Source organism: Mustela erminea, chromosome 21 (genome assembly GCF_009829155.1).
Source record: "Mustela erminea isolate mMusErm1 chromosome 21, mMusErm1.Pri, whole genome shotgun sequence".
In the NCBI taxonomy this organism is placed as follows: domain Eukaryota; kingdom Metazoa; phylum Chordata; class Mammalia; order Carnivora; family Mustelidae; genus Mustela; species Mustela erminea.
Window position 1 is genome coordinate 22156676 of NC_045634.1, and position 25581 is coordinate 22182256.

Below are 25581 nucleotides of genomic sequence, written 5' to 3' on the forward strand. Positions count from 1 at the left end.
TTCAAATAGAAATAGGTTAGGTACGATTTCAGAATTCTCCATATCAGTTCCAAACTTAATACTCAAGGGAGTTCAGTTGGTTTTGCCTTAAGAGGAATCCCAGGATCCTCTTTACCTTCTAGGTTAAACTCTCATGACCCCCTTTCAGATAGTAGCAATTACTTATCCATATTAAGCTCAGGCCAGTAAGTCTTCAACCAACAGCATCTTCGGCCCTAGAGTTAAGGCAAAAAGACTCCCTGGCTTGCTGACAAGAAGACTCCTTTAGAAGTAAGTAGTGGTCACAGCTCTCTACTTTGGGGAGTTTCTCCAACCCACTTAAGCTGAGTTGAATCTGACATATAGTTTCTGGTTAACAAAAGCCTTTAATTCCTAGTCAATGAATATTTGGCTTCCTCCCATAAACAGGATGTTAGGCTTTCTTCAGTTTTCTGTGAAGAGCAGAAAAATTACATCAACCGCAATTAACAATGAACATGTCAGGGACATACCCTTGGGCTGCTGGGATTTGTGGAGGATGGAGAAAGCAGACATGGAAGCATTGAGCAACACCGCTCTCTCCTTGGGGGTGTGGGGTGAAGTATGATACAGATGTATTTTATTTGCCCAGAAGAAGGAGTTCTCGAATATAGCTAGTCCTATTGGGTTGTCGTCTTCCAAGAAGATCTCAGGAAATGTGTGCCTCCCACTGCCATCCACGTTGACCGTCTCTATGGACTGAAGGGTAGAGTCATGAGAGTTGGTCGCCATTAGCACGAGACTCTGGCATCAGGACACCTCTTGCGTGGACACCAATTAAACATCTTCACGTGCTATCAACTTGATAAAGAGGAGAGTGCCTTAGAATTCATGGATGCTAATGCCAAAGCCAGTGGTTGGACTGCTTCTTGCACAAACTGGGGTCAGAGGTACATTGTACAAGTAGCTACCCTAACTTACTGTCTGCTTCCAGATGTGGTACCAAGTCTTTCCCTACATTCTCCAGCTGCTTTCTGAGGTGAATGATCCATCTCTCTTCAGAGAGTGCGATGGGAGTTCAAAGAGGGGCTATAAATTGTCAAAGTCACAGCTGAAGTAACAGACTTAAAAATACGACTCCCAGGGCCCCTGGCTGGCCCAGCTGGTAGAGCAGGCAATGCCCGATCTCAGGGCTGTGAGTTTGAGCCTCACATTGGGTGTGCAAAGATGACTTTAAAAAAAGTGCCTGGCTGGCTCAGTCGGTTAAGCATCTGCCTTCAGCTCAAGTCATGATCCTAGGACCCTGGGATGGAGTAGGGCTCCCTGCGCAGCGGGGAGTCTGTATCTCCCTCTCCCCCTCCTCCCATGCATGCTCACACGTGGTTTTATGGTTTTATATCTTAGGTACAACATACAGTATGACCCATACTACCAGAAAATTCCAGGGCTAGATGTGACCGCGGTGCTGGAGAAAGTCACACACGAAGCCTCTCAGCCTGTGTTGATCTGGTCGGGCTCTCCTCAAGACCCTGGCCCAGCCCAGCTCACTCTCCTTGGTCCTCGTGGCCAGAAGACCACGTGCGGGGTTGATGCGAGATTTAGGGAGGTGTCTGCAGTTACCCATGGGCCTACCAAGCCCCCACTAAAACGCTTTCCTTCCTGACCTCTCTCCAGTACCTCTTTATACTCGCTGATCCAGTAGAGGCGGCCGGCCACAGGGTCAAGCGTCAGTCCCACAGGCTCCTCCATGTGGACGGCTGCGAGCACCTTCCGATCTGAGCCATCCATCCCTGCAGCCTCGAGAGTTCTCCTGCCTTTCTTACCACGATTTACCCAATACAATGATCTGAAGGAAGCAAAAGCACAGAGTGTTAACCATCCCCCCCCAACCACCGCCCTGAACACACGCTCTTCTGAACAGCCAGACCCCTGGAGCATTCTTGTTCAGGCCCCCGGTCATTGCGCAGCTAAGAATGCAGATCTCTGCCCTCAGACTCCGTGGACTGAAAAGGGGCTCTTCCTAGGATTCAATTTAGAAGATATTTTTGGAGCAAATGAAGACCTATGTTGAAAATGTGGAAAGGTCCTCTTATCAACTTAAATGTCTAAGATAACCAGTGATTTGGGATATATTCTCAAAGAAATGCTACTTACTTTTTCGGAGGAAACACGATGAGCTGCTCTGGCACCAGATCCTTCTCCAAGATTTTGACGTAGCCTCTGCCATCACTCAAGCCAGCACCGATGACCCTTGCGAAGCTGCTAGCCCAATACAGCAGCCCCGTGAGCCAGTCCAAAGAGATACTGTCCACGGCCCGAAGTTCTGGGGATAAATGAGACAGTATTACTATGCTCCTGTATTCTCCTACCTTCTTCTTACCTTGAAAAAGAGATCTGGACTAAACTTTTCTACATCTTCTGATTTCAAGCTGTACAAGGCAGCCAGTGGGACACAGGGACGGAGGGCCAGAGAGGAGCTCTGTGCAATATACTGTGGGCGGCAGGACAAGAGAAGGACCTTAGCAGAAGCAGAACCAAGAAATCTAAGAGAATGCAGCCTCGTCTGGGGCAGCATCTGTTACAGAAGTCTCAGGGGAGTGGCTAACAGAGGGTTTCCACGTGCCCAGGACAACTAAGCACTTCCTCCCATGGACCGTTCTTCTTGAATCCCCCCCACCCCGCTTACCCAGTGAGACAAGGGCTATCCCTTCTGTCTTACTGAGCGCAGTTCAAAGGAGTTAACGACTTGATCTAAGTCACAAACCCAGGGATGAAGCGGAGATCAGCCCTGGCCTGAGCCCACATGCCCAACTTTCTGTACCTCTTTAGAGCAACCTCGTTCGCCGGTTATGCTCCTGCAAAGCTCCTGTTGAGCCAAATTACATGGCCTTATCTCAAATCAGGGTTGCACTGGGGAGTCACAACAAGAGAGTCCCAGATGACGTCCAGATGAATACACAGGCCGCTTATACTCTGCTGAAGGCGCCTTAAGAAGCCAGGGCTCTGGACGTCAAGCAATATACCTGGATAGAGAGGAACCGGGTTTGGCTTCCCAAGGACAAACACGTGCAAGGCTTCATCCGCCCAAAAGTACATGCTTCTGTCGAGATCATAGGCGACAGAAGTCGGCCTCGAGTTTACAGGAACCAGAGGCTCATAGATGCCTGTTCTCCGATCCAGGACCCCAAGTTCTCTCTCTGCCGCTATAAGAATTTTAACAGCATCATCTGCAATAAAGGGGGAAAAGGAACAGTGACACACTCCTTGGACACTTTCTTTCATACCATTCTCTTTCACCAAAGATGCTGTCCCATCTCCCGTGCTGAAATCCGCCGATGGCTCAGGTCTGGACTGAGGCGTGTCCAGAGGCAATCTAGCCTACCACCCTAAGCCCCAGTTCCTCCTCTGAACTCCAGCACATTCCAACTCATTTTTGGAACTCTGGGCCTGTTTGATTTCAGATTCTGCCCTTCCCCTCACCTCGATAGAGCTCCTCTCCCTGCCTCATACCCAGCAGCCGAATGGAATTCACCGTTCCCTTGTTAAAGCAGCACAGGCCAAGGTAACACTACGTCAGTGTGGTCTCCGGAGCAGCCAGGTGTACAGCCTGCAGGACAGCTAACTCATTTTACTTAATAGGCTGGCTCAGTCAGGAAAGCATGCAACTCTTGACCTTAGGGTCATAAGATCTAAGACCATGTTGGGTGTAGATTTAACAGATAAACTTAAAGAAACATAAAGACACCTAATAGCAACTGATACTTGATTTGGCCAAGGAATGTTGTTAATAGCAGCTTCTTTAAGGAAAGAATAATGTCACTCTCATACCAGACCCTAAAGTGAACCATGGACAACACTTCTATCTATAATGACCACTAAGGACAGAGCAAGGGCTAGGCTTTGCTCAGGGTCGTGAATCTCACCTATAACTCGACAACTGGTCCCATTGTAGAGCTGGTGACCTTGAACACACGCACAAGAGTAGGAGCCCGGGACGTTACGGCACAGCTGGCCACAGGGACTGTAGGCCTGGGAACACTCATCTATATCTGATGACAGAGAGCCGGAAATCAGAGACGACCACAGAGCCATCTCCTGAGTATTTCTGGGTCATTGGGCCCCCCTTTCATGCTCGCTGAACACGTACTATGTGGAAATCCCTGTGCTGGTGCTGGCACAAACAGTCCCTGCCTCTGTGGAGTTGCCCTACGAGCAATTCAGCGGGAACGTCAGTGTGGAGGCCCCAGACATGCGGCTGGCACGGAATCCAGGTGGAGGTTACCCCAGCAACACTCGGGGGCATTGCTGATTTGGAATGAATGGTAAGACGTGGAGAACCGGAACCACTTGTGCCCTGCTGGGGGAATGTCAAGTGGGGCAGCCGCCGTGGAAAACAGCTTGAAGTTTTCTCAAGTTAAACGTAGAAGCTGCTGCAGGATACGACAATCCCACGTCTGGTGTACACCCCAGAGTGCGGAAAGCTGGGATTCGGGCATGTGTACACCAGTTGCTCATAGCATCGCCCATGAGAGCCAAAACGTGGAAAAGACCCAAATGCCCATCCACGGATAAATAAAATGGGGCATATGTATGCAATGAGGTATTTGGCCGTAGAAAGGGAGGGAGAGTCTGACCTTGCTATGACATGGATGAAACTTAATGACAGGCTAAGTGAAAAAGCCTGGCCCAGAGGGACAGATCCCACAGGACTGCACTTAGAGGCAAGACCAGAACAGGCAAATTCAGAGAGGAAGTGGATGGAGTTTCTGGGGACTGGGGACAGGGTTCTTGTTTAATGGGACAGAGTTTCTGTCGGGGAGGATAAGAGAGTTCTGGAGATGGATCGTGGTGATGTTCACACGCGTCGTGAATGTGGTGGAGGCCACTGAATTACATCCTTAACGTGATTAACATGGTAAGCTATGTGGCAGGTCTATCCCACTGCTATGAAAACTTCGGAAGATGCGCCCGATGAACTCTGACCTGCACAGCTCTGGCCGTCCTGCTGTAACTGCCACCCAGCTCCACACGAACACTGGACTCCCCAGGCGGTGTCACTGCACTGTCCCTCACAGCCCCCGTTGGCCACGGAGCAGTTCCTCCCTGGTAAAGACAGGGCAGCGGTCAGGAGTTGAACAAGGTACAGATCAAACGTTTTCTAAGCCAGGTGTGACAAGCCCCTGCTTGCTGTGAGGGCTATAGAGGCTTCTGAAGAATAACCTTTGACCCTGTCCTCTGACCTAGGAATGTGGACGCTTCAGGGAAAGACCACAGAACAGGGAAAGTGAAGAATCATGGAGCAGGAGAAAGGACTTTTCTAGGCAGACAGTCTGGACAATTTCAAATGCTGGTGTATTGCTCACCCACAGAAGGCCCAGCAACCTCTTCCCTATTCCCTCTGGAAAATTTGAGGGGCCAGGACCCTTGCCCCAGGAAGGGATATAGTAATTTCTTAATCCCAGTGAATTACCTCTACAGCACCAGAAACCTGTGTGTTGTCCTACTGTTCATGCTTCCTGTGTCTTATGTGTTCCCTCAGTAGAAAGTGGCCTTCAGGGGTGCCTGGGTGGCTCAGTGGGTTAAAGCTTCTGCCTTCGGCTCGGGTCATGATCTCAGGGTCCTGGGATCGAGCCCCGCATCAGGCTCTCTGCTCAGCAGGGAGCCTGCTTCCCCCTCTCCCTCTGCGCTGCCTCTCTGCCTACTTGTGATCTCTGTCAAATAAATAAATAAAAGAAAGTGGCCTGTACAGCCCTTAGCACTAACAAAAGTCTCGTCATACACATCTAAGCCCAGATTTAAAGAGGAATCGAGACAGATGACAAAGTGACCTGGGGAGACCTGCCCCGTCCCCATCCTCCGCAACCAGAACCAACAGTGATTTTTAGAGTGAGAAACACAAGGTTTTAAATTTTCAGACCCTTGCTCAGGAGCTCCCTCCTCACCAGGAAATAGTCTTCCTCAGTCCTTCCTCAGTTAAATCCTTAGAGAATTCACCATACGGTCTTGAACACAGGATTCGCTTCTCAGTGCCATAGTCTGTTCTTTATTCCAGAATTTTCGGAGCAGTGTGGTTTGAGGCATTTAGTCTATTTTCTTAGAGCCATAGCGTGAGGCGAGCTCACCAAGTTTTCCAGCTCAGGTAAGCTCTGCGCACACTCGGGAGACCAGAGCCAAGGCTCGGAACTTGTAAGACGTGGGGGACCCACCACGGAAGGATGATTGCTGACAGAGGGGTCTGGTCTGAGCATTCTCTGAGAGTGTAGACCCCCATGATAACTGAGGCCTTGGCTAATGTAACGGATTCTGCCCACCCCACGTGACGCCTGGCAGTTGGGTCCTCACCACACGTAGCTGGTTCATCAGCACCATCGACGCAGTCAAGTTCCCCGTCACACATCAGGGATTCCAGGATGCATTTCCCTTCATTACATTTCACCGTGCCTTCTGGACAGGAGGCTGCGTAGGAAGGAGAGCTTTCTTTTCCAACAGCACATGGGGGAAGGGGGAGTCAAAGCAGACCCTTATTAATTACAATAAGGTGGCAGGGTTTCCAGAACCCAAGGCAAGTTGAGGTAGGAAAGAAAGTTTTATCATTTTAAGCAGAGTTTTCAGGGAATTGGGAGTTAAGACTTGATAATGATGAAGTCAAGTAAGCCATGTGGGCACTCGGTTGAAATAATATTGATCAAATTGAATTAGTATTAAGTAGTTCTAACTGAGCTGGTGTTAAAGTCAGTGAACATGAGCCCTAAAAGAAGACCCTCTTAAGAAACCGGTTTATAGGGGCACCTAGGTGGCTCAGTGGGTTAAAGCCTCTGCCTTCAGCTCAGGTCATGATCCCAGGGTTCTGGGATCGAACCCCGCATCGGGCTCTCTTCTGAGAGCCTGCTTCCTCTCTTTCTCTCTCTGCCTGCCTCTCTGCCTGCTTGTGATCTCCGTCTGTCAGATAAATAAATAAAATCTTTAAAAAAAAAAAAAAGAAAAGAAACCAGTTTATACATGATAATAATGTTAGAATCTGAATAGTGGAGATTTAATTCTACAAAGATCGAGTGGAATTGTGGTTTACTGACAAGCTGGAGGTTCCACTGCACTGTGTATGTGGGGTCAAGAAAAGGAACACTTTACTCAATGAGTTTGTTGCAGGGCTTGGGGGAGCGGAGCAGGGGATCCTCTTTTAATAAGGAATTTCCCCGTCATGGACCCCACAGGGACATGAGGCACCGTTAGGAGGCTCCTTCAGATACGGACACTCCAGTGTTCTGTGCCGTGGCCACATTGCCTTGAGTGTCCAGCACAGAGTTACTATTCGAGCACTGCTAGATGTTTCCATGGGTAACTACATCTTGGTTACTGCTAGGAGACATCCTGTTTTTAGATATAGGATGGCGTCTCAGTCCTAGGAATTAAAATGCAACCTGCAGAAAGCAGCCCACATGGTACAACCTTCCTCTTTCCAAGCCAGGCCAGGAGGGGTGGGGGAGGGGCACTCACCACAGGCGGCCTCGTCTGAGGAGTCCCCGCAGTCGTTGACCCCATTGCACCTCCAGCTCTCCGGGACACACAGCTTGTTCCTGCACAGCCACTGGCCCGCCAGGCAGTGGTTCGGGGAGCAGCGTGCTTCATCGAGCCCATCTTCACAGTCCCGGGGGACGTCACAGAGTTCCCAAGGCTCGCGACACTGAGACTGTCCCGGACACTGGATTTTCTGGCCAGGGCACACCACAGAAGTCTCTGTAAAAGGCAGGCGTTGGCCCAGTGAGGTGGAAGGCCTGACCTGCCGGCTTGTGCCCTTGGGTATTCACGGTTTGCTCACGGCTTTGGTCTCCAGAATACCAAGAACTGAGCAGGAGGCCAGCCACTGGAGATGTGGCCCCAATTTGGCACCCCAAAGTGTCAGCCCAAAGGAGTATAAAAAGCCAACAGAAGCGAGAATCTTTTAGGTGATTTTGCAAAATGCAGTGGTGGATAAAAGGTCACCTGTCATCCCAGCGACAACTGAACACGGGCATTTAGCCCCCGTCCAGCAGAAGGCTACCTAGGGACTTGCTGGTGTCACTTAATACCGTGGAGGTTCATTCATCAAGGCAGCTAACTTGACATGTCATGTCCGAAGAGAAAGTAGGTTGTACCTACCACAGTTAACCTCATCGGAGCCGTCCAGGCAGTCCCCGGTACCGTCACAAAGCCGGCTACTGGAAATACACTTCCCGTCGTCACACTGCCAGGCCTGTGGATGTCCGCGACACGCTTCCTCTGCGGGCCAAGGGGAATGTTCGAGAGGCAGAGAGGAAGAGCGGTTTGCCAGGGCACTGATAACTTTTCAGCTGGGGTTTTGTATGAATTATTTTCATTAGCAGAACAACAATGAACTCCCCGTCTGCCACAGGGTCCAACCCTTCCGTGCCACCGTAACCACACACCATACCCTGCCTTAGGGCCAATCACCTAGCAGCCCAACATCGCTTACACTCCCAGTCACGCTGCTAGAATGATGAAGTTGTCCAATAAAATCTTCTGTAACAATGGAGGCATTGTCCAAAGGGGCTGTCACTAGTCACGTGGGGCTACTGAGCTTTAAAGCGTGGTTAGCAGGGTAAAAGAGCTATATTTATTATTTAAATACATGTAAATCTTCACATGTGGCTAAAGGCTACTGTATGGGCCAGTACAGCCTTATAGTGTCACTTCTTGGAACTCCTTTGGCATTTGAGACCATACTGAGAGCGAAGACAGTCTGGGTGCTGTCAGTCTGGGGTCTAATGGGACCTTCGAATATTTCCACCTAAGTGCGCCTCCTGGCAGATGCAAGTAAACCTGGACAGCTGGGAGGAGGTATGGGGGGAGCAGAGCGCAAGGCACTTCTGCAAGTATAAAATGTAATTTGAACCTGTAATAGTACAGGTTTTAATATCAAAGTTTTCATATTAAATTAGTTACAGTAAATGGCCAGCCCAGGAGTGTGCAATCAGGGTAGAGAAAAGGAATGGGGCACTCCTCAAGTTTTTCGGGGGGGGGGTTCCTCTTTTACTCGGGAATTTTCTCCTTCCATATTCACCGCTCAAGGATGTGAAACATGTGTTCAAAGACTTTCCTCATCTCCTGGGGTCAGGTGTCCCTTCTGGGGCTGGGAGCACTCTTAGCATGGAGGTGTTTGAGCTGGATTTCAGGAAGACATTCACCAAATGGCTAACTTGGCTTCTATTGGTCTTATAGTTTTCTTTGGTCCTCCATTTGAAAAATTGTCTTCTCATTGTACAAAAGCTCGAAGTAAAGCTAAAGTAGTTGAGTGTATCTATTTATAAGTGTGTGCTGCAGTCAGTGAGGGCTGCCCATGGAGCAATCTTGTGTTAGGCCCCGTGTTGAAGCTAGACTTGAAGGCGAGAAGCCAGACTCGTCCTGGATTTTCTGTCCTAACTAGCCCACCACAACTTGTCTTGAAAACATCTGGATTTTCTATCCCAACTAGCCCTCCACACTTGTGTTGACAACAGTGCTACCAACACCCACATCCCTAGACTTACGAGCTGAAAGCCTGCCACCAGCCAGAACACCTCCTATTTCTGAATACCCGCTATGAGTGAAAACCACAGGACTTGACGCTGTCAGCCGGGCACACAGCTGTTCGTGGATGAGGACACGAAACGGCAAGGAGTGCTCACCACACTGCTCGTCGGTCCCATCAGGGCACTCTTGCTGTCCATCGCAGAGCCAGGCCACGGGAATGCACCTGTCCCCACACGCAGCTTGCCTTGTCATGTTACACCTTGCTTCATCTGCATTGGATGAACAAAAAGCAAATCCATGGGAGCACCTTTTCAGGAGAAGCTGTACTGAAAAGATTATTCAGAGGGAGGTCCTTCAACCAATACCCAGGAGAACATTAGGGGGATTCAGGACCATAAAAATCCATTGGACTTCTGCAGTAATGATCCTTGGATACTGTTCTTTCTGGTGGTGTGGGGTTGGGAAATCACCATTCGCCACCGTTTTCCCATTGGAATGGGACCATCGTGCACTGCGCTCCAAGAGACCCAGCGACTTCTTCTGGTTTGATTTTAAAGACTCCGAACAGTTGCACGTTTAGAAGTCTAAGCTCAAAGTCTGGACTCTAGTTTACTTTTAAGCATGTGCAGACACATCTAAAAATTAGATTCAGATTTTAGATCCTACACACGATCTTCATAAGAATGCCTCTAATAGGTTGGTTATAAATATTTAAGTGCTCAGTGATTTGCCTAAGATTGATTTACTGTGTCTTATTCAAGTCATGAACTTCTATTTATCAACCTTGAATGATTAACAGTCAAAATTAAGCCTGTTTAGGAATGTGCTCCTCAGAAGGAAGCACCAGGAAGGCCTGACTATAGCAAATTTACTATACTGTCCTAACTTTCAAAGAGAAAAAGCCAATCTTTAGTTCCTAGAAAAGATAAATCACATGGCCTGTACTGGAGTCTCTGCAAGATCCAGTAAAGACTTCCCCCCACCCCATAGTCCTACTCCCAGGAACAATCTGTACATGGAATGGAAAGCGCGATGCAAAGTTGTGTAATGGAAGTTGATAATGGAAGGCCATTGTGTAAACCACACCTTCTTTGCTAAGAGACCATTTCTTAGTCTTACCTGTATCCTTCTAAGATAATATTTTAGCTTAGCTACTCAAGGTTTGATTTTTTTTTTTTTTTTGAGGCTGGTGTATAAAAAACATTTTAAATATGCAAAAAGTATTGGTGACTAATGGGTACCTAACGACTCTCCATCTACTCACATGCCATCCAAGCAGTCTCACTTAGCTTGACCAAAACCACGGAGAGCAGGTGATGTTACCAGCCACTAATACGGAAGCACAGACTTAACTGTCAGGCTGCGTAGATTGCCATTTTAGTGAGACCCCTTACTAACAATGTGACCTTGGGAGAGTTACTTCCTCTCTCGGGATCTCAGTTTTCTGTCTATAAAATGAGACTAATAAATAAGTGATCAGAAGAGAAAGATTCAAAGAATAAATGGGCACAAAGCCACCTGGTGCCCTATACCCACCATATAAATCTTCGTAAAGCATTAACTCTTTTGCTACCACTTCCAGCAGATCCTCCCAGAAGGATCCCAATTAGGGGTCCAGTCGGCCCCCAAAGACTCACACTTCCAGGTGAGTCACACCTTGAATAATATTTTGCCCTGCTGATTCTTGGTCTGGAGACCAAGTGTGCATAAAGATTCTACACGTCTGCAGGTGGATCTCAAACCATTATTTTTCACTTATGTAGATGCTTGCTGTGAATAAATAAGAAATGTATTAACATATTTACTTAAATGTTAAGTATAAGGTAGCTTTCTCAGAGTCTGTTAATATGCAAAGTAGGGTGATCACATGCTATTCTAGAAAGGGCATCCGAAAGAGGGCTACATGCCAGAAAGCTTTGGTAACCACTGCTTAATAAAAAATGCAAGCAACTGTAAAGATGCTTCAGGAGTGATGCAAAAAGACCACACAGAGCAAGGACTTCTCATCACAGCAGAGATGCCCCACCGCCTGTGGCAAAAATCCTGTGGGTTAGAATTCCCCCTGGAAGACAAACAACTCAATTAAGCGGCACATCCTCCGACCTAGTTAACACCCCCTTGACCAAGAGTCTGCTAAGTGAAAATGATTTAAAACCAGATTTCAATCTATGAGGGCCACTGACAACACCTGTGGGGACAGACTGCAGGCCAGCTTGACCAATGCTAGGCACCTCCTAGACATGGCTACGCCGCCAACCAGCCACCCACCACTTGGGAAATGTGGATGTCTTGGTCACTCTGGGGCATCAACTCAGCTCTCCTCTGCCCTGGAGTCTGCCTAAACCTGAGTGGTATCAACAAGTGCCACAGAGAGTTGCTTCCCAACTGCACCTCTGACCCAAGCCCCATTTCCCCATGCTGTTTCCGGAGTGAGGGCATGTCTTCCGGAGGCCCCCAGCCTCCACCCAGGGTAAATCTGCTCTCTAGGGAACCCTGAGCTGGAGGTCCCCTCGGAGACCAGGGCTAGAAAGCGAATCCCACTAGGCCAGGCCGTTGGGGGAACAAAGAGAGTGCACCTGCCCTCAGGGGTGCAGAGAGCTCCCTCCCACACGCTAGGGGAAGGATGAAGGAAAGACCCCAAGGGTGTCCGCTGAGCCCACCTACCTTTCCACCCACTGAGCAGGACGGGGAGTCAAGCGCAAGGAAGCAGGGGACCACCACGCGATTCATCTGGCGGCCCCCCAGAAGGCCCGATGTCACCCGCCTCTATGGAAAGTCACTCCAGAAGGCGGGGTGGGGGGCGTCGCGCTCGCCAGCCAGGATGCCCCAAGCTCCCTTCCCGCCCTGTGCAGCGCCCCCCAACCCCAGCCCGCCATCCCTGCGCCTCGCAAGGCGGGCTGCGGTCCCTTCCCGGGCGCCCCGCCCGCGGCCCCACTCACCGGTCCCGGAGCCCGCGAGGCCGCCCAGCGCTGCCAGCACCCGCGGCAAGAGCAGAAGGAGCGCCCGGCGCCCCATGGCTGGGAACCGACTGTGCGCCCGCGGCCGGCGTCGCGCTGGCGGGAGGAGCGCGGGCGCTGCCGGGGGCGGGCTTTCCTCCGCTCGCGCCGCTCATTGGGTCTGGCTGGGGCCGTGGGCGGAGCGTGGGAGCACCTGCGCCTCCCGCTCCCGGGGCCGCGCTGCCCGAAACTCAGCCAGGCTGCTGGGAGCACCGCGCCCGCCCCTCCGCTGGTCTCCCCACAAGCGGTGGGACAGAACACCCTCGCCTAACTCGGGGCCTGGCCGTTGCCACGCTGAGGGGCAAAGCGGGAGCGCTCAGCCATGCTTAACCAAAGGATTCCCAAACTTAATCGAGCACAGGAATCGCCTGGAACTCTCCTTAATACGCAGACTCTGATCCTGGAAGTCTGAGGCAGGGCCTGAGGGTCTCTAACAAAATCATCATCGGTTAATGCCTTTGTTGCTGGCCCTCAGACCTCACACGGAAACGCAAGGGCTTAATAGCTTCCAAACTGGGGCCGCACTGGGACGCCAGGTGCCCCTCTCTGCCTCTTCCCAGCGACCTTGGCAGCAGCTGGCCTTCCTGATCTGGGTCTGGGCGGATGACTCTGAGGCCTCAGTGCTCTTTGTCCGGGCCCCCATACTGTAAATACAAACAGTATGAAAAGCCCTGAGAAACACCATTCCTCTTTCAGTCTGGGTCGCAGGAATGGGATGCTCTCATAAACAAGGACGCGGAGCCCATTTGGAGGGTCTAAACCAGAGTCAAACCTAATCCCCGGAGGGTCTCAGACTTCGGGGACTGAAAGAATTTGAAGGTCATTTTATGCAAAAACTGACATTCTGGGATGAGATGATGGATAAAAATGAGAGTTGGTGACACATTACCAAGGACATAGACTACCCTCCCCTACCCTTATTTAGCTAAGCTGTGGCATTCCTTCTTTCCAGTACACTGGGAGACGTGAGTGTCAGATTCTTGGAGAGAACGCGACTGAGTTAGAGTTTTAGAATGTAAAACTGGCAAGGAACATTTATAGTGTTTGGGAGTGCAAGGCAGCAATAAAACACTAGGAAAAAAAATAGAAACAGAAAACTGAATTGCAAAGTGCCTTCTTAGAATTTATTTGCAACACAGTACTCCAACAGCTTTCTTTAAATCATACCTCCTCTTCATGTTCACTGCTGGTCCCATCAAACCACACTTTGAAGATATCAGAATGCCGTATGTTCTGAAGTTTTCTTTAAATTCGTTGTATGCTCTGATTGCATAAGCCACTTAAAAGGACCCCTCCGCTTTTAACAAAAATCTCCTGGTGTATCATATTGATTTCTGCTGAAAGGTTGTTGCTTTAGAACCAGATTATTTCAGATGCTTAATGGTCTTGAGTGACATAAGAGAGCACTCAGTGTTTTAAGAATATAGACTAGTTTTCCTCCCAGAAAGGCTCTGAGGCTAGGGCTGAGTTCCTGGAATTGAAGTGTGGGAGACCTGGGTTCAGTCTCAGCTAAATGAAGTGACATGTGGACACAAATGGCAGCTATATTGTTATGAACAGCCCATGTCAGCTCTTAATAACCTACACCAACTGAAAAAAGCCACAGATATGCGTGTTATAAGTAAGAATTTCAGTAACATTTGTATTTGCTAAATACAATCCTTTGTATTCTGACTTATATCCTTATAAATCCTTAAATCCTTATATTCTGACTCATTCTTAGTGATGTGTTGTCCTCTCCTGGGTCTGTCCCCCCATTTTGCCTTTTTAATAGCCTTGTCAGCCCGTGGTGAGCAGAATAATGTCCTACCACTACTGCCACCTGAAAAAGGTAACGTTCTAATCCCCAGAGCCTGTAAAAAAATGTGATTTATTGTTGTTCTGGTTGCAGGACATGAAGAAAATCTGGCCTCACCCAGGTGAGTGTTGGCTATAGAAAAAGGAACAGCCTTTCCAGTTAAGCTGTAGATATTCTTTGATGCTGTTATTGGTTTGATTTTCTGCCTCCCAAAAATTATGTCGATGTCCTAACTCCCAGTACCTCAGAACGTGACCTTATTTGGACAAGGGTCTATGCAGATTTACTCAAGTTCAGGAGAGAGCATTAGAGTGGGACCATATCCAATGTGACTGGTGTCCTTAAAATATGGATGCAGATATATACAGAAGGAAGACAGTGTGAAGAGACACAGAGAGAAGGCCATGTGAAGATGGAGGCAGAGATAGGAATTATGCTTCTACAAGCCGAGGAGCATCTGAAGCTCCCAGAAGATAGAAGAGGCCAGGAGGATCTTTCTGCTAGAGCTTCCAGAGAGAATATGGACACCTTGATTCCAGACGTCTGGCCTCCGGAAATGTGGGCAGTACATTTCTGTTTTAAGTCACCCGGTTGCTAGTAGTTTGTTATGTCATTCCTATGAAATTAGCATAGATACAAAGACCAAAACTGAAGAAGTGCTCATTTCTTAAAAGTTAACTGCAGTGCGGAATCCAGAGCCACATCAATGAGCATTTCATACTGTTCTTATTAAAATCCATCACTTTAAGGGCACATGGGTGGCTCAGTCAGTTAAACGGTCTGCCTTCAGCTTAGGTCATGAACCCCAGGGTCCAAGGATCAAGCCTCACATCAGGCTCCCTGCTTGGGAGGGAATCTTCTCCCTCTCCTTCTGCCCCTCCCCTGGCCCATGCAGGTGCACACACTCTCTCTCTCTCTCAAATAAATAAATAAAATACTTAAAATAAAATAAAACCCATCAACTTATTTTGTACTTTGAGTGGATCTTTCACCCACACATGACTTTGTAACATCATGCCTTGATCATTTCCAAAATAAGGGTTCACTAAGTTATGCTGATATTCCAAATGTTGACGTCTCTATCCTACAATATTTTGTAGGTCAGCTTTGTGACAATCCTTACTGATATCATCAGATAAGGTTTGACTGTTGGAAAGCTGGTAAGCTCATGAGGGTGGCCTCCAGTTTCCAAAAACTATAATTTTCCCTCGAAAGCTTGAATTGTATCATTGGCAACCAATACTGCCAGTTGTTTTCCTTGAAGTGATGCATATGCACCACTCATTTTTGAGGATAGAGTCTGCCAAGTACCCGAGTCTGAATAACCAGATGTCTATCAGTCATTCTTTCCTGTAAAAATGGTATTTGGTGAGAAGTGGGGCTCATTATGCTTGCAAGTCAGACGGTGGTACAGGTGGTTTCCTCCACCAACGCTGGTATGCCATGGAAGGGCTTAATGCAAATGTTCCAGTTAGTAACAGAGAACATTAAAAAGCTATATACTATCAGGCTAAAATTTAATAAAATTAACCATTTGTACTGCATGAAGTATATTCTTACTTTTTTTTTTTTTAAGGCATATTTTAAAGCTACAAGGATATGGTAGTATAGAATATACTGATGGCTAGGACAGTTTGGTGCCACCATCTTGAGTCATGGTAAGGGGGCAACAGTTTTACCCACCATTAGTGTGTGTTTGTTTATCATCAGGGCAAATGTCAATGTAATGAAAAAGGCAAATATTATTTTGAAAATAGTTTAGGCTTTACAGACCCGCAGGTTTACATAGACCATCTCAGAAAGGCCTCATATCCACCATATAAAAAGAACTTTTACAACTCAATAATAAGAAGCCAGCTGACCCCTTTCTTGCTCCCATCCACCTTGGCAGCTGCTCCAGGTTGGGGCTGTTAACACAGGAAGATGGTGGTTGCAAATAAAACCAAAGTCTCTGGGTTCAATCAACTCTAGGCTCCACCTTACTATGAGACATGGAAAGTATGTGCTGGGGTACGAGCAGACTCCAAAAATGACCAAGCATGACAAAGCAAAACTAGTCATCCTTGCCAACAACTGCCCATCCAACCTTGAGGAAATCTGAGGTAGAATACTATACCATGTTGGCCAGAACTGGTGTCCACCATTAACAGTGGCAATAATATTGAATTGGGCCCAGCGTGTGGGAAATAATACATGGTACGTGCATTGTCTCTCATTGATCCGGGTGATTCTGGTATCATTGGGGGCATGCCAGAACAGCCGGATAAAAAGCAAATCATGCAAAAGTTTTCTTTAATAAAACTGGCCGGAGCTTTTTGTTTTCAAAAAAAGAGCTAAATGACCAAAATTTTTAGCTGGTTAAAGATTAATAATAATTCATAACAGACACATATGAAAATGGAGGCAAAAAGTCTAAACACAATAAAGTAAATTGTATCAAGTAGTTTAAAATATATAATACTGAATAACAAGCATGGTTTATTTTGGTAAGGCAAAGTTCATTTATCATTAGGAAATCTTTAATATAATTAATTATCTTAAAAATTAAAGGATTAGTGTTCTATTATCCATATGTTTTATAAATATATGCTCAAACCCTTTGATGAAATTCAGCAGCTATTCCTATAAGACAGGGAAACAAAATAGGCAGTACGATCAAATGTATTATAAAAGAAAGAAATATTTTATTTACCAATAGTGCTATATACAGAAAACTTAACAAACCCTTAGTTAAACTAAAATTCGTAAGAGAATTTGCTAACATGGGTGGAAACAATATAACCTTCTCTGAAGCAACAAAGCAGTGGAAATGGAAATGCAAAAAAATAATAATAATAAAAATAAAATCTATAAAATACTTGAAATATAAAAGGTACAAGACATAGATTGAAACTATAAAAACTTACCAGATTTTATTAATATTATATATAATATATGATAAATATAACATAATAATACTTCTATTAATATTAAAATAGTATATTAGAATATTTCTTATTAATATGAATACAAAGATATATATGTTTCTAGATATAAAGACCTTAATTTCTTTTTTAAGACTTTATTTATTTGACAGAGAGAGATCACAAGTAGGCAGGGTGGCAGGCAGAGAAAGAGCGAGAAACAGGCTCCCCTCTGAGCAGAAAGCCAGATGTGGGGCTCGATCCCAGGACCCTGGGATCATGACCTGAGCTGAATGCAGATGCTTAGCCAACTGAGCGGCCCAGGTGCCCTTCTTCATCATCTTTAAGCTCCACCAACCAGCCATAGCACATTTTTGGTATAAGAGAAGAATCTGTGATTGGTGCATGGGTGAATGACGTTTAAAGGAGAGGACCCGGCCGTTCTGTTCCCTGCTGAGGACATGTCCTTCCATAACCATGCTCCAGAACTTGGTAGTCAAATGCTTAACTACCTTTTGATGTGACCCTACAAGACACATCCTGCAGTCATCTACAGGGGCGATCTGAACCGGTCATGATTGTTAATTCCACGTGTTAACTTGAGATGCTAAGCGATGCCCAGGTCGCCGGTAAACATTATTTCTGGGCATGTCTGTGTGGTTGTTTCTGGAAGAGATTAGCATTTGAATCAGTACATGGAGTAAAGAAGAGTCACCCTCCCCTATGCGGGCTGGCATCATCCAATTCACTGAGGACCCCGATAAGAACAAAAATATGGAGGAAGTTGAGAATTCTCTAATTCGTCTTGAGCTGGGACATCCATCTTCTCCTGCGCTCCCACAGCAGAACTCCTGGTTCTCCAGCCTTTGGACTCCAGGACTTACACCAGCAGTCCCCATGGCTTCCCAATCCCCCGCTTTCAGATGGCATATCGTGGTATATATAAACCCCTATAACCATGTGAGCCAATTCCCACAATAAATCTCCTCTTATCTATTTATCTTCATCAATGTCTTTATTTATATATCCTATTGGTTCTGTTGCTTTGGAGAACCCTGATGAATCCATCAATGTCATGAAATTTGAATCAATATCACCCTAAATTTGAACCATATATATAACCAAAATCTAGACTTCAACCCCTGGGCCTCTAGAGTTCTATTAGGTAATTTTTTGGCATGTTCAAGATTCTGTCTAGAAGAATCTTATATTGGTTCTATTTTTATACATATCTTAACAGGAAATTTGCATATATGGGTATGCCCCAAAATTTCAACCCATATAAGGAAAACAAGACAGAAGAATTATGCAATATAATCTGCAATGCTGAACTCTCACAACTGGAATCTAGCACACAGGTATTCTGAAACTTCATATTTTTACTTTTTTTCCAAAGTTCCACATCTAGTAAAAATGAACCGATATCCTAGTAACTAACCTGTGTCTTGCCTGCAGGATATACATGACAAATGTTAAGCTGAACTGCTCTTAATGATTGTTCTTCTGTTAAGGTTTTTTTTTCTTATTTTTCACTTTTTATTTTAATGCCTCAGCCTTCTGATCCAATCTAGAAAATACGGGTTGTTTTATGAAAATTAAAGTGCTTCATGGATTTAGTTGATTGTTATTAATAAAATTGCCCTCCCTCTCAGCGCTGGTTGATTTAAAGAAAAAAAAAAAAAATGCCAGGAAGTGAAACTCTGCGCTCCAGGCAATAGACACTTACAGAATTTTACAGAGCACCGAGAAGTGAAGATTCAAAATAATTTAGGATGTGTGTCGTACAACTTACAGCAATGGTAACACACCAGCCTACCAGCCTACCAAGGACTATAGTATAAATATATATAAATATAATATAATATAATACAAATATAGTATAAATATAACAGCGGGAACACACAGGTATGTCATGGATGCAGAGAGGACACAGGGGTTGACCTGGGAGACACACCATCAGGGCAGCTTCAGAGAGGTCATGATGCTGAGCTAATTTTTAAAAGACATGTTATCTGTATAAAGAATATTCCAGGCTGACAGAGTAGAATATATGAAGGCGCCAAGATGTGTTCTAAGAAATTCCCATTAATCCAGAATTGCTGGAGTGAAGGGTTCTCATGAGGTGGTAGCAGGCAAGGAAGCTGGATCCCAGAGCACGAGATGGCTGATGAGCTAACCTGTAGAAAGTTCTGGACATCCACATAGGAGAACAGAGAGTCAAACTAGACCCAGGTTGAGGCTGCCAGAGGTAAAGAGGAGATCCAGTGGGGAGGAGACGTGTTGGTAAAGGGATTGCAGGTACAGCCATTCTAGAAGTTCTAACTGGAGGATGCCTGGTCCAGCAACTAGAAGTAAGAAACCAGACACATACTGCTGGATTCCCTCCCCCTGGCGCCAGGAGAAGGGTAGAGTCACCAGACATGGAATCTGCCAGGGAAGGAATGGTCTGGAGGCAAGGATGGACAACAACCTTTATTTCAAAATCCATTGGCCATAGATTCTTTTTTTTTTTTTAAAGATTTTATTTTATTTATTTATTTGACAGACAGAGATCACAAGTAGGCAGAGGCAGGCAGAGAGAGAGGGGGAAGCAGGCTCCCTGCAGAGCAGAAAGCCGGATGCGGGGCTCAATCCCAGGACCCTGGGATCATGACCTGAGCCAAAGGCAGAGGCTTCAACCTACTGAGCCACCCAGGTGCCCCTTTAGATTCTTTAATAACATTGAAGTTCATAATTAAGATCTCAAAAAAATCTTTTGAACTATCAAAGATATACTTAAATGTGGTGACATAGCAAAGAACTTGGAGTGAGGAGACCTGAATATTACCAAACAGCCACACTTTCCACAAAGCCAGTGGAATTTGTGGAATTCCCTCCTCCCTGCTGTGAGGGCATCTCCGTGGGAGCCTAGTCCCTGCCTCCCACTAATAGCCAGAGTCAGATTCTTTCTCTGTCCTCCGCAGTAGGCTAAGGGAGCAGGTAGGTGACCCAGACGTGGCTGATTCGTCTCCCCTGGGACTGAATTTTGAGCCAGCAACATTCCCAGTCTCAAGGGAAAGCATTCAGGCTTTCTCCATTATATAAGATGTTCACTATGGGTTTTTTTTTATAGATGCCCTTTAACAGGTTGAGAAAGTTCCTTCTATTCCCAGTTTGTTCAGTATTTTTATCATGAAAGGAGTTAAATTTTGTCAAGTGCTTTTTTTTAGTCTATTGAGGTGGTCACGTGGTTTTTTTAAACTTCTATTTCCTACTAGTATGATAGATTATATTGATCTATTTGCAGATGTTAAACCAATATTTTGGGCTGGCCTCAGCCTGTCAAGTAGAAATGCCTGAGGGGTCCCTCTCTCCCTACAGCCCCCACGGACATTGCTCAGCCAATGCTGTGGCCAGATTGGCCCTTGTGATTCTTATTATAATAATTACTGTTCTTATTTTATTAATAACAAAATGATGGGATAAGCTGCTTCAAAGCTTTATACCAATGATTGACACTAAAGTTATTAATTTAGTGTCGTACGTATTTTATCTCCTAACTGTGGGATTTGCTAATTTGTGTACGTTTAAGCATCTTGAATCTGCGTCAGTGAGCTGATTTCCCCTGCAAAGCTGGGTAGCAGAGAGTCGTGTGGGTGTCCACGTTAAGTCAAGCAGCCAAAAGGAATAAATGTTAAAGGATGACATGCCAAGAGATATTAGCCTGGAGAGATTTCATGAAAGAGGTAAAATTCAAGCAGCCCTTTGAAAGAAGAAAATACATGCTACAGAGGATCATTTATACAGGAAGTCAGATCTGTGTTCATCTCCTTGGCTGTTAATTTGGCAGCAGCGGGAAGCTGAAGCACGTTGGACGCACCCATCTGTTAGAGTATAAATATCAGAGAATCACCTTTTCCCAGCCTCCCTTGTGGGTGTCCATCTGGGCCATCCGATAAACAGATTGCTAATATAATCTGGTGTGACAAGAGACGTTTCCAAAACGATGACCTGCTTTCCCACCAATGACTTTAACCGCGTTCCTGGGTGAGGGCTCTCCATTCTAAAGATCCTTTGATTTCACTCCTTGCCCAAACGTGTGTCATGGATTATTTCCATTTATAACGTCACACTTCCCATTTCTAAAGAGTCCTTCAAATGCTGTTGTCCCTGGTAAAAATGAGTCTTCTTAACTCCTTTTGCTGTGTTTCTCCAAAGAGTACGTCCGGGGGGCACTCATCCTGAAACACAGAGAGTAAAAGACCTTGAAGTTATCGAGCAGAAAAAAATAGTAAGTCCCGTACTGGCATTTCATTTATTTATTTTTTTAAATAGCATTATGAGTCTTTCTCTTAAAAACAGTGGCAACTGTCAGAATGGAATCATCGCAAGCAGGGACCACAAAAGGTACAGATACAGCAAGACTTCCGAGGTGTCTGTGCCAGCGTGTTCTGTTTACATATTAGGTTTCTAACAAGAAAAGCATTCGTGGGTGCCTGGGTGGCTCAGTCCACTAAGTGTCTGCCTTAGGCTGCGATCACATTCCTGGGGTCCTAGAATCGAGCCCTGCATCGGGCTCCTGCTCAGTGGGGATCCTGCTCCTCCCTCTCCCTTTACCCCTACACCCCACTTGTGCTCTCTCATGCTCTATCTCTCAAATAAATAAAATCTTAAAAAAGAAGAAGAAAAGCATTTGTTAGTGAGTTTCATCTATACCCTACTAACAGTTGACTTGCTGGTTCAATCAAGTATTCATGAAGTCAAATAATTCTACCTATTTTACCGGCTTCTCTCTGCCCCGCCCCCCGCCCCTGCAATGTCCCCTGGCCCCACCCCAGCTCTGGCCCCTGTGGTGTCCCTCATGTGTCCTCAGAGGCTTGTGCTCAGTGTCTGTGCTGGACACCAGTGTACTTGTGAGCCGCCCCTGTCCCTGCCGCAGGCTGCTCTCCAACCCGGCCATAAGCGTTTTTCCATGCAATTAAAAACAGACCCTGCTGTCTCAGAAATTTTCTTTCTCTGTTTCTTTTTTACCAAATACTGCAAGATCGTGACTAAGAGAAAGATACAGCTATCCGATTTTATTAGACTTTTGGAAGTGTGGCTTGTTTTTTAACTAACTGGATTTTTTTTTTTTCTTTTCCCTCCCCCTTCTTTTTTTCTTTTCTTTTTTATCTTTTCTGGTGGTGGTGTTTTGGGCTTTTTTTTTTTTAAGACTTTATTTATTTATTTGAGATAGAACAAGAGCAAGTAAGAGAGACAGCACGGAGAGCACAAGCAGGGAGAGCAGCAGAGGCAGAGGGAGAAGCAGGCTCCGTGCTGAGCAGGGAGCCCGACTCAGGGCTCTACCCCAGGACCCTGGGATCATGACCTGAGCTGAAGGCAGACACTTAACCTACTGAGCCACCCAGGCACCCCAAGTGGTGGTGGTTTTTGTTGTCTTGATTTGCTTCTAGTTTAGGTTTGTCCTAGTAATATTTGAAGATCGGACTCATCTGTTGATAGAACATCGGTAAAAATTACCGCCCAGGACGATCTCGGTGGTGAAGTGAAGGAAGACAGCTATGGTCTAGAAATGAAGAAACCTGAATTCTTCCCCTTGCTCTGCTGCTGATTTGCTCTATGACAGTTATTAAACATTGGGGCCTCTTTGGACTTCATGTAGAAAATCAGATGATGGAAAACCGATTCTCTTCCGGATCTTTCTAAACTTCATTATTCTACGAATTGAAAACCAAATTGTTACACACATCTAAAAACACTCTTGCAAACCTGTAAGGATGGAATTCTGAGAAAATGTCAGGGGAAGTGTGCATTTCTGGACCCTCCAGCCTCCCACCTCCTTTCCAAGGCCACCCAACAACCAAGATGACTTTGACGTACCAGCAGGTGTCCATGGCTGGGGGCCATGGCCCAGGGCACGGTTTTTTAATGCTTTAAAATAGAGACAGATGATCTAGGGGTCTTGTTATTTCGTACATTCCTTTTCAGTAGATCTGAGGCGAGGCATGAGAATCTGCATTTCTAACTCCCAGGTAAGGCAGCTGCTGCTGGGCATGCGTAGGACGCTTGAGGGATTCTTGAGCACGTCTGAGGGTTAAATTCTCCAGGAGCTGGATAGGTGCAGAGACTGACTTTGGACATGCTTGGTGGGAGGCAGAAAACTTTGTGTCTCCCATAGAGAAGCTTCAGGATCCAGACTGCAGAAGCTGAGGTGCTCTGAGAAAGCCCAACTGAGAGATCCCGATGGATCTTTCTGGCACTCTGCGTGTTTGTTGCATGTGGTCCCAGGGAAGACTTCAGAACTGAGCTGAGCCGCATAAGGAGTGAACTGCTCTCCACCTGACTCCAGAAGAGACTTTCCCTCTCCCCGGAACTCTTCCACACAACATGCATGGCTTCCCTTCTCCCCAAACCACAAGCTCCCCCATCCACCATCAAACTAATCTGCCATGTCATTCAAAATGTCCTGCTGGTTCACCCCTTGCTGTGATTTTCCACAGCCTGACTTCGGTGGGGGCCGAGAGATGCCCCCCGAGCCCATGAGCAGGCGGTGAGTGTGGAAGAGTGGGCAGACTGGTCGAGAACAGGGGGCTTCTGCTGAGGTAGAATCAGCACACGAGACAGAAGGACATTTCAATAAATACATACAAATAGCCCTTTGGAGATAAAATTGGAGTAAATAGAAGACTTTCAGAAGTTCAAAATACGATTTATGAATTTAGAAAGTCAGCAGACATGAGAAATACAATGGTCCCTGTCAAGAATCGAACTCAGATTTTGGGAGAAGGAATTGGAGAAAAAGAGCTGAGCCCCCTGAACAAAACACAAAGAAATAGAAAAAAATGAAGGAAGAGATAAGAATGGGCCTCGCCTGGAGATTTATTATGTGAATAATAGAGTTTCTGAAGGAGAAAAAGCACTAGAAGGGGAGAAATTAATGCTTGTATAAATATAGAAGAAAATTTCCCTAAGCTGAAGAGAAACTGCTTTCTGTCAGAAGGTGCTTGCCAATTCCCAGGCAAACTTAATGAGAACAGACTTCTATCTAGCTATACATCACTGAAGTTTCTGAACCCGGAGAATGGAGAAAATGCAGTGTTTCAGACAGAGAAAACACTGCTTGCATAATAAGAGAATCTAGGCTAAGAGCAAACGGTTCCCGTGCAGACTTCTGGTAGACCAGGCCTGGGCTCTGGGAGCCGAGGACCGGAAAGTGCCATTCGGATGCGAGCGGAAGAAGGAGATTTGCAGACCTTCAAGAATTCAGGAATGTATCACCTTTGTTTTGTTACCAAGGAAGTCACACAATACTCAAAAAAAAAAAAAAAATTAATTCGATTCCAAAACTTAATGACAAAAAAAGCGAGAATACAAAAAACCGTGACAAGCATATATATTCCTATAAAATGTATAAATTTAAAACGATAAGGCCAAATGCAAATGAGCACAAATGATACATAGTTGTGCCGTCTCTCCTTCCTCCCGTCCTTTTTCTCCAAGCTTTTTCTTGAGGGAAGGATTCTAGTCACAGTGTTATTAGTGAGGGCTATGAGGTCTGTTTCGTTTCCCATTTTGGTTCAAATCAAGCTCGTCCATCTACAGCATCTAAATAAAGTTAGACTTGGCTGGAGAGCATATTCGAAAAACTGGTTCGCTGCTTTAACCAATGCAATTAGATTACCATAAAAAGGGGGGAAAGGAGCCCAGAAAATTAAAATAAAACTACCTCTTCCCCTAAAAAAAAACAACAAGACACCCACACCCTGGCAACTAACCCTGACAGCTAACTACCTTCACTGAAGTGCTTTATGCTTGAACCAGGGTGGGGGACATGAATAAAGAGAGAAGGGTCACTGCCTTTAAACAGCTCACCACAATCCAGATGGTACTTCTGGCCTCTGCTCCTGCTTTCCAGCAGTGACTCAGGACAAGACAGAGATTTGCTGATGGGCATTTAATCGCCAAAGGGCTGAGGATGTCCAGGCTTTTATTCTGTAATGTTTCTAAGACTGTGTCCGTTAAAAGGAAGACGTCTTGGCAGAACAGGAGAAGTGATGCCCACTTGGGGATCAGATCGATTTTAAAAAATTATTGGGATGCCTGGGTGGCTCAGTTGGTTGGATGACTGCCTTCGGCTCAGGTCATGATCCTGGAGTCCTGGGATTAAGTCTCACATCGGGCTCCCAGCTCCATAGGGAGTCTGCTTCTCTCTCTGACCTTCTCCTCACTCATGCTCTCTCACTGTCTCTCTCTCAAATAAATAAATAAATAAATCTTAAAAAAAAAAATTATTCACGGCAGACAACCTAGTCCATGCTCCAGCTCTCCGGTGGGGGCTTCGGTGGTCTCCCGCTGCTGCGCTCCAACATTTGCTAATGCATGGTATGGATTGGGAGCGTTGAACCAAGCCTGGCTGGCCAGCAGAACTGGGCAGATCTGC

General features: G+C 46.1%; 1 protein-coding gene and 1 pseudogene across 5 annotated transcripts in view; one reads left to right on the top strand and one right to left on the bottom strand.

Moving 5' to 3' along the window:
• The window catches only part of LOC116581867 (prolow-density lipoprotein receptor-related protein 1-like), a 42700-nt gene extending 30201 nt beyond the window's left edge, over positions 1–12499 (bottom strand). For all 5 annotated transcript variants that reach the window (XR_004282275.1, XM_032329156.1, XM_032329157.1 and 2 more), the window contains exons 1-11: positions 12405–12499; positions 9621–9734; positions 8095–8214; positions 7453–7692; positions 6301–6414; positions 4942–5061; positions 3882–4007; positions 2982–3185; positions 2113–2281; positions 1636–1804; positions 492–717 (exon numbers count right to left, since the gene is read on the bottom strand). Coding sequence is in view for 4 of the 5 variants with exons in the window: in XM_032329156.1 (XP_032185047.1) it covers positions 492–717; positions 1636–1804; positions 2113–2281; positions 2982–3185; positions 3882–4007; positions 4942–5061; positions 6301–6414; positions 7453–7692; positions 8095–8214; positions 9621–9734; positions 12405–12480 (1678 nt within the window). In the remaining variant the exon portion in view is untranslated. The remainder of the gene's footprint in view (positions 1–491; positions 718–1635; positions 1805–2112; positions 2282–2981; positions 3186–3881; positions 4008–4941; positions 5062–6300; positions 6415–7452; positions 7693–8094; positions 8215–9620; positions 9735–12404) is intronic.
• Positions 12500–16182: 3683 nt separating this feature from the next.
• LOC116582048 lies at positions 16183–16596 on the top strand (annotated as a pseudogene).
• The last annotated feature ends 8985 nt before the right edge of the window (positions 16597–25581 follow it).